Raw genomic sequence first — 17,472 nt, forward strand, 5'->3', positions numbered from 1 at the left:
TTTGTAGTTTATAGGGCATTTAAATAGGGCCAAAATCATTTTCAGGTTATGTAAAAAATGTTACTGTTTTTAAGTTTGTACATCAGCTCCATTGCCTGTCCTATGGTTTTCCCAAATGTCCGAAAATTGCCTCAAGTTATGTTCAGGGTATGTTCCCCTGACCGCCTATACACATCAATAGTTTCTTTATTTCTTACACAAATTATAACAATTCGTTCGACGTGACACTTATCAATATCCAGAATACTATACTCGGACCGTAACAAGGAACCATACTTTTATACATTCTTTCATGGCACATATATAAATTTTATATAAAGTCTTCAATGATACATGCATAGGTCTCAGTTCAGCAGTCAGTTTTAAATGTCTTGTTTTGTATCATTTTCACATAACAGTTCTGTCTGAAATAAACATTATTACTATGAAATGAAAGTTAATTTTCACAAAAGGCGCGTTTCCAGATTTAGACCGTTGAAAAACTGAGATTTAGTTAGGGAATACACGTATGTAAAGGAAGTATAAGGCGGGTGATGGTAATGATGGCTCCAAGATTTTGAGTGAGAGTAGTGTGTTTTCTAGAAAGATCTGGAGGTATCATTCCCGTGAAAAATTAAGAAAGAAATTTGGTGATGATTTTAAATTTTCATAATACATGGCCGTTTTCGTCATCCAAATTCACAATACAGACATTAGCATTTTACTGTAGCTCGGAGTAAACCAAAAATATCGTAATTGATGACTTATATCTTTATTTTAACATTTCAAAACGATACCCAGTAAGCTTTAGGGGTTTGAGCGTCGCCTGATCCGCTCGCCTATTCTTTCGTTTTCATTGAATCGGGGATCCTCGGTAATGTACGTTATATCACGAATATTAACGGAGGTTCCCGAGGGTTATGTTTGTATCGTCTGCTATTTTATTGAATTGGGGATCCACGGTAATGTACATAATATCACAGATATTAACGTAGGTTCCAGAGGCAATTCATCCTTGTGTTTGTCCATGCAGTCTTTGTGCACACTTGATATTTTTTTCTTTTTCTTTTAAATATGTCCAATCGTCGTGTCTGAATGAGAGATTGAATGAGAGAAAGAAATACATTGGTCTGCTTTTTTAAAAATCCCTTTGCACTTTTCACCGCCGAATTCCTTCGGCCCTCAGAACAGTTTTTCTACTCCTACGATCTACTTTCCAGGGATCTAATTTCCAGATTTTATTTCTACCCCTAATTGTAAGATGGAAAATCTTACATATACTATTAGGCCTACTTCAAATTCAAATCATTTTGAATTATTTAATTCACTTCAGTTGTGGTAAAAGATGACTTAATGCTTATATACAAATGGCTGTGATTAAGATGAAAATGTATTTCAGATTATACATCAACGCACAATCCAGACTCGCACAAATCACGATTTTTCAAATTGTTTGTAAATTTCTATGGTAGGATCAATCATTGTGAAATATATCTACTTTAAATATTATCAGATCATTTAAAAATGAAATATGCTTTATCATTTGCGCACGATAAACCAATTCTCGGACGATCAGAAAACACATCGACGATCAATATAGGCTACACATCCGTACAATTACTTCCTACCAGTTTTGAAAAAAGTGACATGTTTATCCCAGGTGAGAACTACACCCTGTGCTTTGTTCATTTTACACAACGTCAGATCTTCTGAATATGATGTACGCATAAAAATTGCTTTTTTACCAGTCCGAATTCAAACAGACGAAATATGAACACTTGAACATCATCTCAACTAACTAGTTTTCCGGTGCGAATATTTTTGTTTTTGTTTTGGAACACATTTATTTTAAACATTTATCTCTCCGCCGAAGAAAAATTCTGAATAGTACATGCAATAATTAATCACAGGTGCCCATCCGGGAATTCTTTTAAGAACGGGTGGACACTTATAAATACTGACCTCCCGTAAGCCATACTGACAACATCCTCACGTGATGTTTCGAACCCACAGCGAGGCAAGTGATTCGAAGTCGGCGACCTTTACCACTCGGAGACACCATTCATTAATGTTACCAAGCAACTGGTGCAACGCAATGCATGGAAACATGGTACCGTACATTATCTTGTGTATATTTCTACATATTCATAGTTATTTTAAGCATATATGAGCCGCGCCATGAGAAAACCAACATAGATCCATGCTGTTCGCTAACAGTTTCTCTAATTCCAATAGGCTTTGAAAGCGAACAGCAGGGATCCTGACTAGACTGCGCGTATGCGCAGGCTGACCGGATCCATGTTGGTCGCAAAGTCACTATCATGTCGGTTTCCTCATGGCGCGGCTCATATGTATTACCCAGAGGGACTTGAAAATCTTGCAAATTGGGCCGTGATAGATCGGATCTTTTTCAATGGTGTATCCTTTGTAGTTTATAGGGCATTTAATAGGGCCAAAATCATTTCAGGTTATGTAAAAAAAATCGTACTGTTTTTAAGTTTGTACATCAGCTCCATTGCCTGTCCTATGGTTTTCCCAAATGTCCGAAAATTGCCTCAAGTTATGTTCAGGGTATGTTCCTGACCGCCTATACACATCAATAGTTTCTTTATTTCTTACACAAATTATAACAATTCGTCTGCGTGACACTTCTCAATATCCAGAATACTATACTCAGACCGTAACAAGGAACCATACTTTTGTACATTCTTTCATGGCACATATATGAATTTTATATAAAGTCTTCAATGATATACATGCATAGGACTCAGTTCAGCAGTCAGTTTTAAATGTCTTGTTTTGTATCATTTTCACATAACAGTTCTGTCTGAAATAAACATTATTACTTGGAAATGAAAGTTAATTTTCACAAAAGGCGCGTTTCCGGATTTAGACCGTTGAAAAACTGAGATTTAGTTAGGGAATACACGTATGTAAAGGAAGTATAAGGCGGGTGATGGTAATGATGGCTCCAAGATTTTGAGTGAGAGTAGTGAGTTTTCTAGAAAGATCTGGAGGTATCATTCCCGTGAAAAATTAAGAAAGAAATTTGGTGATGATTTTAAATTTTCATAATATATGGCCGTTTTCGTCATCAAAATTCACAATACAAACATTAGCATTTTACTGTAGCTCGGAGTAAACCAAAAATATCGTAATTGATGACTTATATCTTTATTTTAACATTTCAAAACGATACCCAGTAAGCTTTAGGGGTTTGAGCGTCGCCTGATCCGCTCGCCTATCCTCGGTAATGTACGTTATATCACGAATATTAACGGAGGTTCTCGAGGGTTATGTTTGTATCGTCTGCTATTTTATTGAATCGGGGATCCACGGTAATGTACATAATATCACAGATATTAACGTAGGTTCCAGAGGCAATTAATCCTTGTGTTTATCCATGCAGTCTTTGTGCACACTTGTCATGTTTGTTTTTTTTCTTTTTAATATGTCCAATCGTCGTGTCTGAATGAGAGATTGAATGAGAGAAAGAAATACATTGGTCTGTTGTTTTTTTCTAATCCCTTTGCACTTTTCACCGCCGAATTCCTTCGGCCCTCAGAACAGTCTTTCTACTCCTACGATCTACTTTCCAGGGATCTAATTTCCAGATTTTATTTCTACCCCTAATTGTAAGATGGTAAATCTTACATATACTTGACACGTGTACCGAGCGTAACTAACTATTAAACTGTTTATATATATAATTTTCCTTAAGCTATCTGCTTTTGATTGGTATAAAACTTATATAATGAATTTTACTTAAGCTGCCTTGCTTCTGATTGGTTTGACCAATGATTTGTAAATGATTGTTTGAAACATAAATTAACTAAAAATCAAGCAGATAATCAATTTACTATGTGGTCCTTATTGTACACAAGCTGGTTTCCAACAACCTAAATTTATGACCTTTAACCAGCTGTTTCAAACCGTACGTTTCAACACTCTGTCATGAACCACTCGACCTAGAATGAGTATATGGATTGGAAACCCCACAAGTATGAGCATACGCTGCAAGGATGAGGGACTGACCTTTCCACAACCCACCTAGGTCCAAACCTTAACACTATTTCAGACCATACGTCTCAAACAACTAACAATTTTCGCTTAAACCTATGTTTCAAACCTTGTCTCAAACTATGTTTTAAACCTTGTCTCAGACCTACCAAGGTTCAGCACTATAACCTTAAACCATCAGCTTATACTGCGACCCGGACCACTAAAACAATATAGCTATCAAGAGGACCCAGCAAGGATGAGCCGAAGCTGCAAATATGAGGGTGCCTCACCTAAATTATTTATTACCAAAGTCCCAGTTATAATTATGGCTTATTTATTATAAATTATTTCTCCAGTTTCTCTTCAATGTGCACTCTTTGAGCTCCCAAGACGATCTGTCCAAACTGGATGCGCAGTGTGTATTTATATGGCCGTATGACGTCACTCGCCTACGGAAATACCTCTGACTTTTTACATAGCTACTGTATACCGATACAATTTACCGAAATGCACTTAAAGCGCGAAAGGACCAATTTCGCGACATACTATTAGGCCTACTTCAAATTCAAATCATTTTGAATTATTTAATTCACTTCAGTTGTGGTAAAATATATTTAGATAAATTGTTGATATTGTATTTTGTATTTCTTTACACAATGCGTGAGTTATTGTTTGTGCAATTTTGTATTAGGCCTATGTCATGTTTATGTTAGGTTTTTTATCAATCTGACTAAAGTACTTGATCTTCTAAACGAAGATCTGAGAACGACCCATTCACATTCGTCTTCTGTATATTTTGGATTTCCATTATTGCTATTTTTATGTTATCCAATCAGACGACGATTGTCAAAGGATAAGAAAAATATGCGGTTATTCCAGGACTCGAACCCGGGACCCCTCGCTTACAAAGCAAGTGGCCTACCGACTGAGCTAGCCGGCTGTCTGATACATAACGACATAAGAATTGTAAATATCAAAAGTCAATGCTACATGTAGATTTGCAAGATGTTGTAAGCTAGGCTCTGATTGGCTAGCGAAAGAGCCGTCAGAACGAGGCAATGAATAGGTCGTTTTCAGATCCTATGCGTAGCGTAATATAGGAGATGTACTTTAGTCAGATTGGTTTTTTATATTACGGAATAAGAAAGAGAGTAACGAACCGACGCCGGGAATTGCTATGACATTAGTAAAATAAAGGCTATGAAATTATTATAGTTTGTTTGATAAAAAGATGACTTAATGCCTTGTGGTTACACAATTATATACAAATGGCTGTGATTAAGATGAAAATGTATTTCAGATTATACACCAACGCACAATCCAGACTCGCACAAATCACGATTTTTCGAATTGTTTGTAAATTTCTATGGTAGGATCAATCATTGTAAAATATATCTACTTTAAATATTATCAGATCATTTAAAAATGAAACATGCTTTATCATTTGCGCACGATAAACCAATTCTCGGACGATCAGAAAACACATCGACGATCAATATAGGCTACACATCCGTACAATTACTTCCTACTAATTTTGAAAAAAGTGACATGTTTATCCCAGGTGAGAACTATACCCTGTGCTTTGTTCATTTTACACAACGTCAGATCTTCTGAATATGATGTACGCATAAAAAATTGCTTTTTTACCAGTCCGAATTCAAACAGGCGAAATATGAACACTTGAACATCATCTCAACTAACTAGTTTTTCGGTGCGAAAATTTTTGTTTTTGTTTTGGAACACATTTATTTTAAACATTTATCTCTCCGCCGAAGAAAACTTTTATAAAATATGCGTATTAAATAAGACTCATAAATTTAATTAACATGTTTATGTTTAGATTATGCCGGTTGTTTTGTTACTAAGCAAGTGCCCGTTTTATTTACACGACGTTAAAAAAATGTAGACTGCGTCACTGTGTTTAACCAGTTACGAGAAAGTTACGAGAAAGTTACGAGGATTGCGATATGCGGACTTACGAGGACGTTGATAAGACGGTTTGCGAGAATCATAAATATTCTCGTAAATCGGAACTTACGAGAAATGGACCTCGCAAGTTTCTCGTAAAGTTACGATATTGATAAGACGGCCCCTATATGTCCTTAGTCTAGCGTTTCATATTCGATCTAATCACTCTGCGGACAAATTGTAAATACATATACGTTCATGTATAGTAAGGGAATTTTATTTAAATACATACAACCATGTAAAGGAAAACATTTCTAATTACATATTATTTAAACATCTTAACACTTTTTTTAATTAATACATGTAGTCTGTTTATTTATTTTTCCTAATATTTAAATCTCGCTTTTTGTCTATATTTGTTGTTCACTGTTCATACGTTTTGTTCGTTATTTGTTGTTTTTAGCGGCCATTTCAATTCAATCCAGTGCTGGTAGCCAGAGAATCTTGCTTCCATAACTTTCTCCATTTTGGATTTATACAGTATTTTCCCATTGTCCATGCCGTCTTGACTTCATCCAGTGACTTCTGATGCACACATTCTAATAAGTGAGGATTTAAACGTGTCAGATATTACTCAAGAATATACTGATACGCTTGAGTGTTTTCTTGTGTTTGAATAATTTGTCCCGCACTAGTCTTCACTGGAATCTAACTATACTTTGTCGCTTCCCTTTCGTTTTTTCCAAATTCTGTGAGTTATATCTACATCATTTTCATTTAAATAGTTTTAAATCTTTAAAATTTTCGTTTAGGTTTTTAAACAACAATTTTGTTGTTTGTATTGACATTTCTTTGTCGTTGTCTTGTTTTAGTCCGTTTATTCTTAAATTGTTGCGCCTATCGTGTTGTTCCCTCTCATTCATCGACTTGTCAAATTTGTTATTTACAGTTTGGATTTCTGAACGAAGCTGTTCATTTTCATCTTTCATCTTCTATATTTAAAGGCTCATCCTCTAGTTTGCATATTTTGCATTTATCATTTTCTGTTTCTTTGTTAAACAATCTTGCCTCCAGAATTTCTATCCAGACTTCAGCAGATCTTCCTTCATTTCACAGAATACTTTTATGATACCTCTTAATGATCCATCGTCTTTTTTCATCACATTTGATAGTTTTGTGTTCATTTCTGTTTGTTGTGTTTAGATTTTGGATTCTTGTTTCACTTTATGTTCATGATGTTCGGTTTTGTCTTTCTTTTTATTTCCGTGTTTGGTTTGTTCATTTATGTTCTCTAACTTTTTGTGTGTATTTGCTCATTTTTTCATCAGTTGTGTTTTGGCTTGTATCTGAATCACTTACGTTTGATCTTTTAGTTCTCTTCCGTGTTCATTACTGGCTCATCTCCGCCTGTACTACGTGTATTCATCACTATTTCTTCTTCATTTGAAACAGTTTGCTCCATACATTTTTGAGCAGTATACTTCTAAAAAAATTGACCGTGAAGGTATTTTAGAGCGACGTTCTCAGTTACATAATAGTGGATTTATCCAAGGCGCGAAGCGCCGTGGATGAAAATCCCCAAGACGGTAATGTCCGTATATAGTTATTCGTCTTTGTTGTCTGCATATACTGAGGCAATGTTTTCGATGTTCTTCGGTTTATGTACACACCGCAGACTGGTTGTCTGCATGAACATCCGAGCACCCCGAATCAGTATCAGAAATTCGTAAAAAAAAAAACAAAGACAAATATCAAACAGGGAATGCCACGTACCAAAAACGCAGCTTCCCCAACACACTAAATAGTTTTTGTTCTTTATCCTATATAAAATTGACCTATTTCCAATGGCCGCAGCACACATCAGGACCCAATTTAAATGTCTGTAACCTACATTTTCTTGAAGAATATTGTTAGTGCTAAAGAAAAATCAAAAGAAAAGTAGGGGTCACGTTTGATGCAAGAAAAATAATTTCAGTCAAACACACAAACTGCAAAATCAGCTAAAAAATGAGACCCAAAATTATACTAGTGGTGTATGATCTAAGTTTCCATGAAAAAATTTGTCATGTTGTTATTTCATTATGAAAATGCTACCTACATGTCAGTCATAGATCTGTCATGTGATTTAGCAAAAAAAATTGCAAAGAAAATAAGGAAAATAGCTCTACAGAGCAAAAAAACTGAGGACTATTTGTGTCCGCCATTATGCGACTACCTTTTTTTTTCGCGCCATTTTTCTATTTAGTGTCTGTATGCCTATAAGAAAAACTTTTTTTCTCTGACACTGTGCAAGTTTCATTTGAAATGTATAAGAAACCTAAATGCATGAAAAAAATACAAGGTTTTAGCTTGATATCAACAGTTTCTAAGGTTTTATGGCATTTTCAGTACCACATGACAAAGCGTCAAATTTTGTCAAAAATAGCTGTCGCGACATAATTTTGAAGCAGTTACCCTAAATGCAGCCTTGTTTTGCCCTGTTTTGACTTTTTCTACTCTGATATGCATACAAATTTCACATTTAAACTGTTAAATATGTTCACTTTTACCTCTGATGGCTAGAAATTAGCAATCAGTAGGCTATGAATATGCAGTTTTTGAGAAAAATACACTCAAAACAGTGAAAGTGTGATATTTTGGGGTTTTATCCTCATTTTTTAACAAAATTGCAATAAATTTGTCATTTTCTATCAAATTCTAATCAAAGTAGCCCATTTACAACATCATCTGGCCAGATTTAAATTTTTACCAATGTCTTCTTATAGCCAGTGCGAAAACGTGGTGAATGACGTCACCGTCACGGCTTTCCGTAAATTTTGCAAAGTATGATATTCGCTGTAAGAGGTATGAGGACTCTAAATGTAAACTGTTTAGACCGAAGTTTCACTTTCTTTTCAGTGTTGAATATTTCTTCGTAAATATAAAAGATAAATCCCCATGCTATGCGGTGCCTTAATTCATATTAGAGTACATTTGCTGTTGTGCTATGAAGAGTCAATAACTGTGTCAATCAATACAATATGGCGACATTCGGAGGATAAAAATGATTACTTTCATATATGCGTACTCAGAAAGCCAGTCCGTCACTATTTGAATTTAGCTGTAAATATCCATATCCATAGCACATTTGACTAGATTTTGTTATTTAATCAAAATAAGTTCGTTTAGATTGTCAATTAATTTTATAAATCCATTTTATCAGAGCGTTTTGAAATATCTGACACTCCCAAGGGACATACCTCGTAATGAATTAGTATTTCTAAATCTATTTAAGATATAAAACAAAAGTAGCACAATAAAAGTATGTAAACTAGTCTTTAGTTATTTGAGGAATCTGAAATCAATTTTAAATTTCATTGTTCTGAGTGTTTCTACCTTTTGAAACAAATTCTATCTTTGTTGATAAACTTTAACAGCTAACATATTGGTTTTGGATATTAGTATTACGTCTAATCTTTATCTTTATACATATTGTTGAATTTTTGGTTTTGATAAGGATTTCACTCTGATAACGCTTACTCAAAGACAAATTGAATAAGTATGTTGTATTCCTGTGGAGCCTTGAAGTCTTGAGTGTTCCGAAGGTTAAACATTATGAAAAACTGATACAGAGGTCGTAGCTAACGTATGTGACAAGGCATTTGTCGTCATGGTCAATCTTAAAATTGATGCTAAGTAGATGGTAATTTGTCTCAACAAGGTGCTCTATTTCATAACTTTTTATGATATCGAGCACGAATAGTCATTTGCCATTCAAATGACTACCTTTTGTTGTCTGCATCAAAATTGATCGTTTTGTAAATGAGGCAGTTGTCAACACAGAGCCTCATTAGTGGCCTATTGTAGTCTCGGATCGTTTATTAACCCATAAAAGAAAAGTGAGATAATGATGACTGTCCTTTGCAGGACCACATAATTGAAACCGACCTCAAATGATTTAAACCCGTCTATCAGTACATGTTGTATCCTGTCGCATGCAGATACTTTGTCCATCTCAGAATAGAACCATTGATTCACTAGAGATTCTGAGAAAACGACATGTGCTAGTTTCCTTCTATAAAGGCTGTCACGAATGAATGTCTATATAGCAACAAAGTAACAAAGCTGCGGTTAAAAAAGTCACAATAAAAGTTTCTTCCTATATGGTCATCTACATCTGTACATCAAATTTGTTCACCTATTGCAGTTTGAAGCAAATTCGGAAAAGTTGGTAGTGTAAGATGTAATACTGAAAATCTTAGCAAACGCTGCTTTAATGATAAATTTATCATCACATATCAGCTTTTGGGAGACCTGATTAACATCGCATTTAAATATTTAACTGAGACATGTTCTCAACAAAGGTATTACATATAAAACATTGGACATTATTTATAAATAAACGCATTTCTTCTTCTTAGAACAAAAATGTAGGTTTTGATTGTAAAATATGTTGTTTCTCAACTTACGAACTGATCATTTTCAGATATATTCATATAGTCACCATACGTAATGTCGCTATTTAGCCAAGGCAGAACAACATGATTAAGTTAATTAAATGCCTTATGATCATACGGTTTTACGATACCTTTTCCTAGGTCACAGTATGCTGAAACGTCATTTATTGCCTCTTCGTTTATTAACCCCAGAAGGGAAATTTACAATATTTTCCTTTTTCATCATTCATACCAGCCTTCGTAATTCTATCAATAAATACATTTTTTAACATAGCAGTATGATGCTGAAAGTATCTTCACGTGTTCATGCTTTTAATGTTTTGTCCAACCTATTCAAAACAAAGTTCTTACATCTGTTCTGAAATTGATGATAATAAGGCAGTCATATGTTATGCTTAAGTAGATTTTGACTTATTTCCATTACACCGGATACCCCAGTAGATGGGGACTTTTTCATTTCAGCGTACACCAAATAGATAGTGATTCTTTCCCATTTCATAGGATACCCCGATAGATTGGGGCTTCCGTCATATTTTACCTGATACCCTTGTATATGAGGGCTTCTTTTCCCATTTCAATGGAAACTCAATAATCAATGCCTATAACTATGGTCTAGCTGAGTAAAATCCAAAAGAGAACAATAGCTGCCCAACTCCACATGCCATATAATAATCCAAGAGTGTTTAATGACACTACGACAAGTCTATTTTGAGATACATGGGGCACATACTTTTATTTTTCACTAAGTCCATGGCCATAATTCTGGTCTTAAAAAGTAAAAAAAACCCTCGGGTATAGAAACTCACATGCTGGATAATATTTTAAAACGGTATCTTGACTTTAGATGGATTTAAAAAATATATATATACGCAACACAAACTTTTATGCACTTTATGTGTATTTTTTTCACTAAGTCAAATACCATGATTCTGGTTTTGTTGAGTTAAATTCATCACATGCTATATAACATTTCCTTAATGTTTTATGACTCTAAGCTAAAACTTTTTGACAAATATGTGACACAATTTTGTATCCACTCTATGCATTATTTTGGCAATCAAAGGTCATAACTCTAGTCTGACGGAAAGAAACCTGGAACAAAATTTATGGAATACAATTTACAGACCACAGGCCAAATATCGTTTGAGGTAGGTACCCCACAAATTTTTATACCTTTTTATGCATATTTTTGACTTAACCAAGGGCAATACTGAAACGCAAGGTGCAACTTACTATGCTGAAGAATATATCTGCTATATTTCATAACCTTAAGTCATATTCCGTTTTAGTTATATGCAACACAAACCTAGGACTTTATTATGCATTGTTTTACTAAATCGATTGCCGTAACTCAAATCTGGCTATATAAGATCCAAATTAAAACACCAGGCGCACAACTTCTCACACTGAATAACAATTCTCCTGTGAGTTTTGATTACTTGGTCAAGTATCCAGACCCCGCCCCTGCAAAAAAGATTGGCGGGGACACCAAAAGTAAGTAATTCTACTTAAAACGTTTTCCAATCAAAGGTGTGATAATCTTAAGCCAAGCTGTCAATAAGTAGTTCATGCCGAATGGAAATCCATAAGAAACTTCAACAATACGTATAAAGATTAGAACAAAAGAAATAGAACATGAACAATAATATCAGGTGTAACGATTTTAACATGACATTTGACAAAGGTGAAATCTGACAACATGTACAACCTTTTGATTAATAACATACTAATTAATGGTCTCAAAGAAAAACATAGATAGACAAGAGCTCCGCCCAGCAAGGAAATAAATGCCCGAAGGGTTATATAAAACGATGACGGAAGCAAAGTCTAAAGAACTGGAATTTTGAGCCCAAATGGCAACAATTTCAAGCCAAGTATAGTGGACGCAACTTGACCCCGATGCTAGACCTTTGTATTATTATAAATAATGAGGCAAAACCTATTATTGAAAAGAGTGTATGTAAAACGCTTCATCTCTTTGCATTCATGAATTTAAAATTGACGTAGATTTACTGCAGTGGTGTAAGCGCTTGAATTCAAGTTCTTGTTTTTGTTAAGTTACATATATAGAGTAATAGGTTCGAGCCCTGTAAGGGATTTTTTAAAAACAATATTTTATCTCTTTCAGCTTTTGTCTGTTTTTAGTATTTTTCTATTTCATTTTTAAAATATTTTGTATTTTTATATATTTTTTATTCTAATATTTATGTTTTTATATTTTCTATTCAAAGACATTAGTTTAATCATACATGTACACACAAAATAACAATAGCAATTCATTCAGTATTGTACATGTCAAGGAAATTTTGTTTGAAAAAAGAAAACACGAGCTGCACGAGAAAATGGATATATAAATTTGTGTAAATTTAAATTAGTGTATTGGAAAGCTTTAACTGATTAAAAGTAAGTATACATAATTGCACTGATACTGCACTGTATAGAAACTAATTCCATATAAATATACCCGGCTATCTTAAGCACCCCTTATTTCTACAATGAAATAATTGATATAAATAATCAGCCTTAGGTCAACCATCGCGGTCAAGTTGCGACTACTATATTTGCTGACACACGGCCTGAATGACTAAAGCATTTCATCCAGTTAAAACAAGCTTGATTCAAACTAAATTTTTGTAACAGAAACGATCATCGACAAACGAAATCTCTCTCAGGTAGAGACAGATGAGAAAAACAACAATAATTTTGATGTATCACCAATTGCACCAATGGTGTTGTTTTTTCCGTATGGCCAATAATGAAAAATAAGCTATTTATAGGAAAAACAAAGGAAAGAAATAATTCCACAACAAATTAAAGATTAAATAAAACAATTAAATGCTTGACTGAAAGCAACCCAAAACAATGTGATATATATTTTTCATTTTCATATTTTTTTCTCTTATAGTTTAAAATTTATTCATAGCTTGTAAAATGTTTCGCATGAATTGAGTCGGAAGTGTGTTCATATGCTGGCTATAATTTATTCTCCGTATTTAGAAATCGACAATATTGCTGCTTTACGGAGTTGTTACCATGTTTTAAAGATAAGAAGAAATTTCCACTGGTTGAAAATGATATTAACTGATAATATGGTTACCGCTTATATAATGGTAAGCTACAGCTAAATTAAATGTTATCAGCACAGCGCTATATCTAGAAAATATAAATTGAAAACAAAAGATTTAAATAATATCAAAATTCACAAGTTAGTTTTTCTAATTTCTTAAATGCACAGTGACCCCATAATATTTTCCTTCCGTTTAGAAGATTTATGTATCATTAAAGCAGCAAAATATTTGTTGAAATCTTCACAATTTTTGTTTTTCGTAGATTTAAATACGTAGTTTTCCATAGAAAATAGATGGTTGTGCAATTATGCCAACATGTAAAAAGAAAGAGATTTAAGTGACACTTACGCTACTCTATTACTGATCTCACCTTGTATTCATAGTAACATTTAAGGCCTGAAATCTCAATAACATTAAGTGGGATATTATATGTTTGTATATTATAAGGTACCCCATTTTTCAGCTTTACTTAATTTTAGAAATGCTTAAACAGTGGATAACGAGAAAGTTCACTGAAATAAAAACGAGTACAGTGAACTGTGCTTTTTCTACCTTAATTGTCTTAGAAGCTCACGTAATATGAAAAAAAAATCTTAATTGTAGTAAACATTTTGTCAAACATCCATTAATTCTTATTAGAATAAACTTTTATATATACACAAAATATTCATCTATATGATGTCCTTTCACCAAAATATAAATAATTACCCCACTTACTTTGTGATTCCAGCCGTAGCCCCATATAAAACTATTTATTTACTATTGTAAAAAATGGTTACTTTGATCACCAACAATAACGTATTTGTTGGCTGATATTAATAAAGAACTTTTAGATTTTTTCTTGTTAGCATGAAATTATAGAAATTGGAAGAACAAACAAATATTTTCAAAAACATGTTAGATGAAAACATGAGAAACGGAAGATTATTTTTAGCAATTAAATCAATCTTATTGAAGACACCATTTACATTTCAAAAGGTGTTACGGTCACAAATGGCTGTCTTAAGAATGGTGTTCAAGTCGTATTTGGATCTGTAAAATAAATTACAATATCTAAAAGAAAAAATATGAAGTAGCCACAATTAAGTAAAAGAATGTTTGAAATAGAAGAGTCAACAAAAGAACAAAACTTACACAACAACAGGCCCACGAGCATCAATTTCTTGAAGAAAGATCTTGACAGAAATTTCGTTTTATAATTAACATGTTGTTCATACATCTCCATGTTTTCTATATGCAGTGGTCCGACATCTACATGTGCGTAGTTTTAAATTAAGTCTCCCATTTTTAATAAGCCACTTATGCTCATGATTGATTCTATTCTAGGCCTTTCGATACAAAAAGAGAGCTCCACGAAAGTGTTATTTGCTTAAAGATATTTCCTACTATTTTCGTAACCAGTGTCTGCTTTTCCGTATGTCCGTCATTCTGTCATTTCGTATGAAACATCCAAATTTTAGGTTTATTTTGACCTATTTCTACCTGGTAAAGAGTTTTTGTGAACTTATATATTTTTTTAGAATTTATATCCCTATGTTGTAACTATAAATAACTGATATTCCATATGAAAACAACTGTAGGTTTATGCACGCAAATTTTAATCCGAGTGTTTTCTTATAACATATTGTATATATATAGTACAATATTGTTTATACACTCAACAAAATTCCTAATTGGTCAGTTTACATTGTATTACTATTTTCTTAATAATGCATGTATTCACACGAAATTTCACATACCGATATTTGAATAGGTACTGCAGCTAATTATTGATTTATTTTTGGCGACTCACAGCCAAAGTAACCGCGTTAGGCGTTTTGACTATCATTACATATTTTGCATGTGCAGGGCATGTGCACCAACATGCACATGTTCGTTTACACTTTTGGCATTACTGACGAAAGTCCTACTAGAAATACACATATTATGGTGAAATTGACACAAAAGCAACGCGACAGAGCTGTCGGAATGTTGCTAGCCGGGACACATTTACGACACGTGTGTAATTATTTTTGCAATTTCAAAGGAATTTTGATATAATTTGTTTGTAGCTGTTAATTTGATGGTTATTTCCATTTTTAACCTCATTTCCGTTTACAAGAACATTCAATCGTTGGTTATCTACCATACGCTCTCTTTTGGCAAAATTTAACCCAAGGACAATTCATTTAAGTGACCGATTTTGAGTTTTGTTGTAAAATTCCGACAGCCCGGGCGCGTTACTCTTGTGTAAATTTCACATTGATTTGTGTTTTTCTAGTAGGACTTTCGTCAGTTATGCCAAAAATGTTCACTAACAAGTGCATATTGGTGCGCATGCCCTGCACGTGTAAAATATGCAATATTGGTCAAAACGCAAAATGCGTTACGCTGGCCGTGAGTCGCCAAAAATAAATCAATAATTAGCTGCAGTACCTATTCAAATATCGGTATGTGAATATCTTGTAATTACATGCATTATTAACAAAATAGTAATACAATATAAACTGACCAATTAGGAATTTTGTTAAGTGTATATCGGGTACAGATATCAGTTCATTATGTTATACTGCAGTAGAGAAAATTAGGTATATTCCAGTAGGGGGCTTTGTATTACGTGGAAATACTTCAGCCTCTATCGCATACACAAGCTAAATGTTGACAGACGACAGAGACGGACGACAGACAGACGCCGGACATCGGGCGATCACAAAAACCTGAGCAGCATTGCTAAGGTGAGCTAATAAAAATACGAAATTTTAGTTAAATTTTCATTACCGATTTCAACGTACGTTTTAGGAAATTTATATAGAAACACTTTTAGTCACTAATAAAGATGGAAAAATCTCGCAAAACCGTTAGCGACACTATTGAAATTTGATATAAAAGGATTTACTTGTACGTTATTTCACACACAAAATATAAAATGATTTGCTTTTAAAAAAGTAAAATTTTGATGTCCATTTGGAAGCATGTCCCTTTAAAACGTATGTAACATCTCCAAATACAATAATATAATGAAAAAATTACAAGTAAAGCGGGTTTGATTTCATGCCGTTTCCCCACATATTAGTCATTAGTCTTAAATTTTTACAGGTTTTTCATTTTAAATTTTATTGTGTTGAAAATAGACGATACTGTATCTAAAAACGTTTGCTGTCAACGTAAAATTATTTGGACTGCTACAAATGCCGACATATTCGACGAGCTTTGATTGAATCAATTTAAGCTTCCACATTTGCACAACCAAAGCACAACCAGAACATGTGAAAATGGTCACATTTAAAAAAAAAAAGTAACAAATTAAAAATAATCCTACGACATGTATAAAGAGTCCGCAAAAGGGTACGTAGGATTTGGACCAGTTTTGGCCCCCACAAAAATGATAATAAAGTATATGACATTGTTTAGCAAGATGCATTTCTTTTTTCAAAAATAAACATTAAATTCTGCATTTACAATTTTTTATGGAAAATTTAATTATGTGCATCGTGGGCGTATACTTAAATAAATTGAAAACACAAAATAATAAATGATAACTGTTATTGTACAATTTAATTGACCTGTCAAAACATGTTCCCGGCTTTCATTATTTTCTGTTTACGCCTATATAAGATTAACATGAAAGCCAGGAACATGTTTCGACAGGTCAACTTAATAGTACAATACAAATGTTTAATTGAAATATCAATGTAAACACATCAGACTATTCAAACATGCATAAGCCCAAAACGGAATTGTCACAGAAACGGTCCTAACTAAGGGAAATAACTCTTTGGAATCCTTAAACTAAAAATTTCTAAAAAAAAAAAACAACAATTTTTTATTGTTTTATTTTCGTTAACGTTTCAAAGTATGATTTAAAATCATGTACATAGGTACAATTCTTGGCGAGGTATATTTGTGAATATAAAACGTGTACTTTTACTGTTGGTTGCCATGGAAACAGGGCTAAAATTTATCAATTTTAATCTTTTTTGCATGTTATGGCTTCAATAAATTGATTAGTGGACATTTATTTAAGGGCTGATCACTGTTGCAATTGACAATTCACAATGCTCCTGCAAAGAAAGCAGAAAATAGTCTTTAAATTGCCATGG

The 17,472-nt window shown here is 33.5% G+C and overlaps 1 protein-coding gene across 1 annotated transcript in view; it reads right to left on the minus strand.

Moving 5' to 3' along the window:
- The window catches only part of LOC123551983 (carbohydrate sulfotransferase 10-like), a 50,103-nt gene extending 34,502 nt beyond the window's left edge, over positions 1 to 15,601 (minus strand). Inside the window, exon 1 of the mRNA XM_045341320.2 lies at positions 14,528 to 15,601. Coding sequence (XP_045197255.2) covers positions 14,528 to 14,618 — 91 coding nt within the window. The 5' untranslated portion in view covers positions 14,619 to 15,601. The remainder of the gene's footprint in view (positions 1 to 14,527) is intronic.
- Positions 15,602 to 17,472: the final 1,871 nt, after the last annotated feature.

Source organism: Mercenaria mercenaria, chromosome 4 (genome assembly GCF_021730395.1).
Source record: "Mercenaria mercenaria strain notata chromosome 4, MADL_Memer_1, whole genome shotgun sequence".
NCBI lineage: Eukaryota > Metazoa > Mollusca > Bivalvia > Venerida > Veneridae > Mercenaria > Mercenaria mercenaria.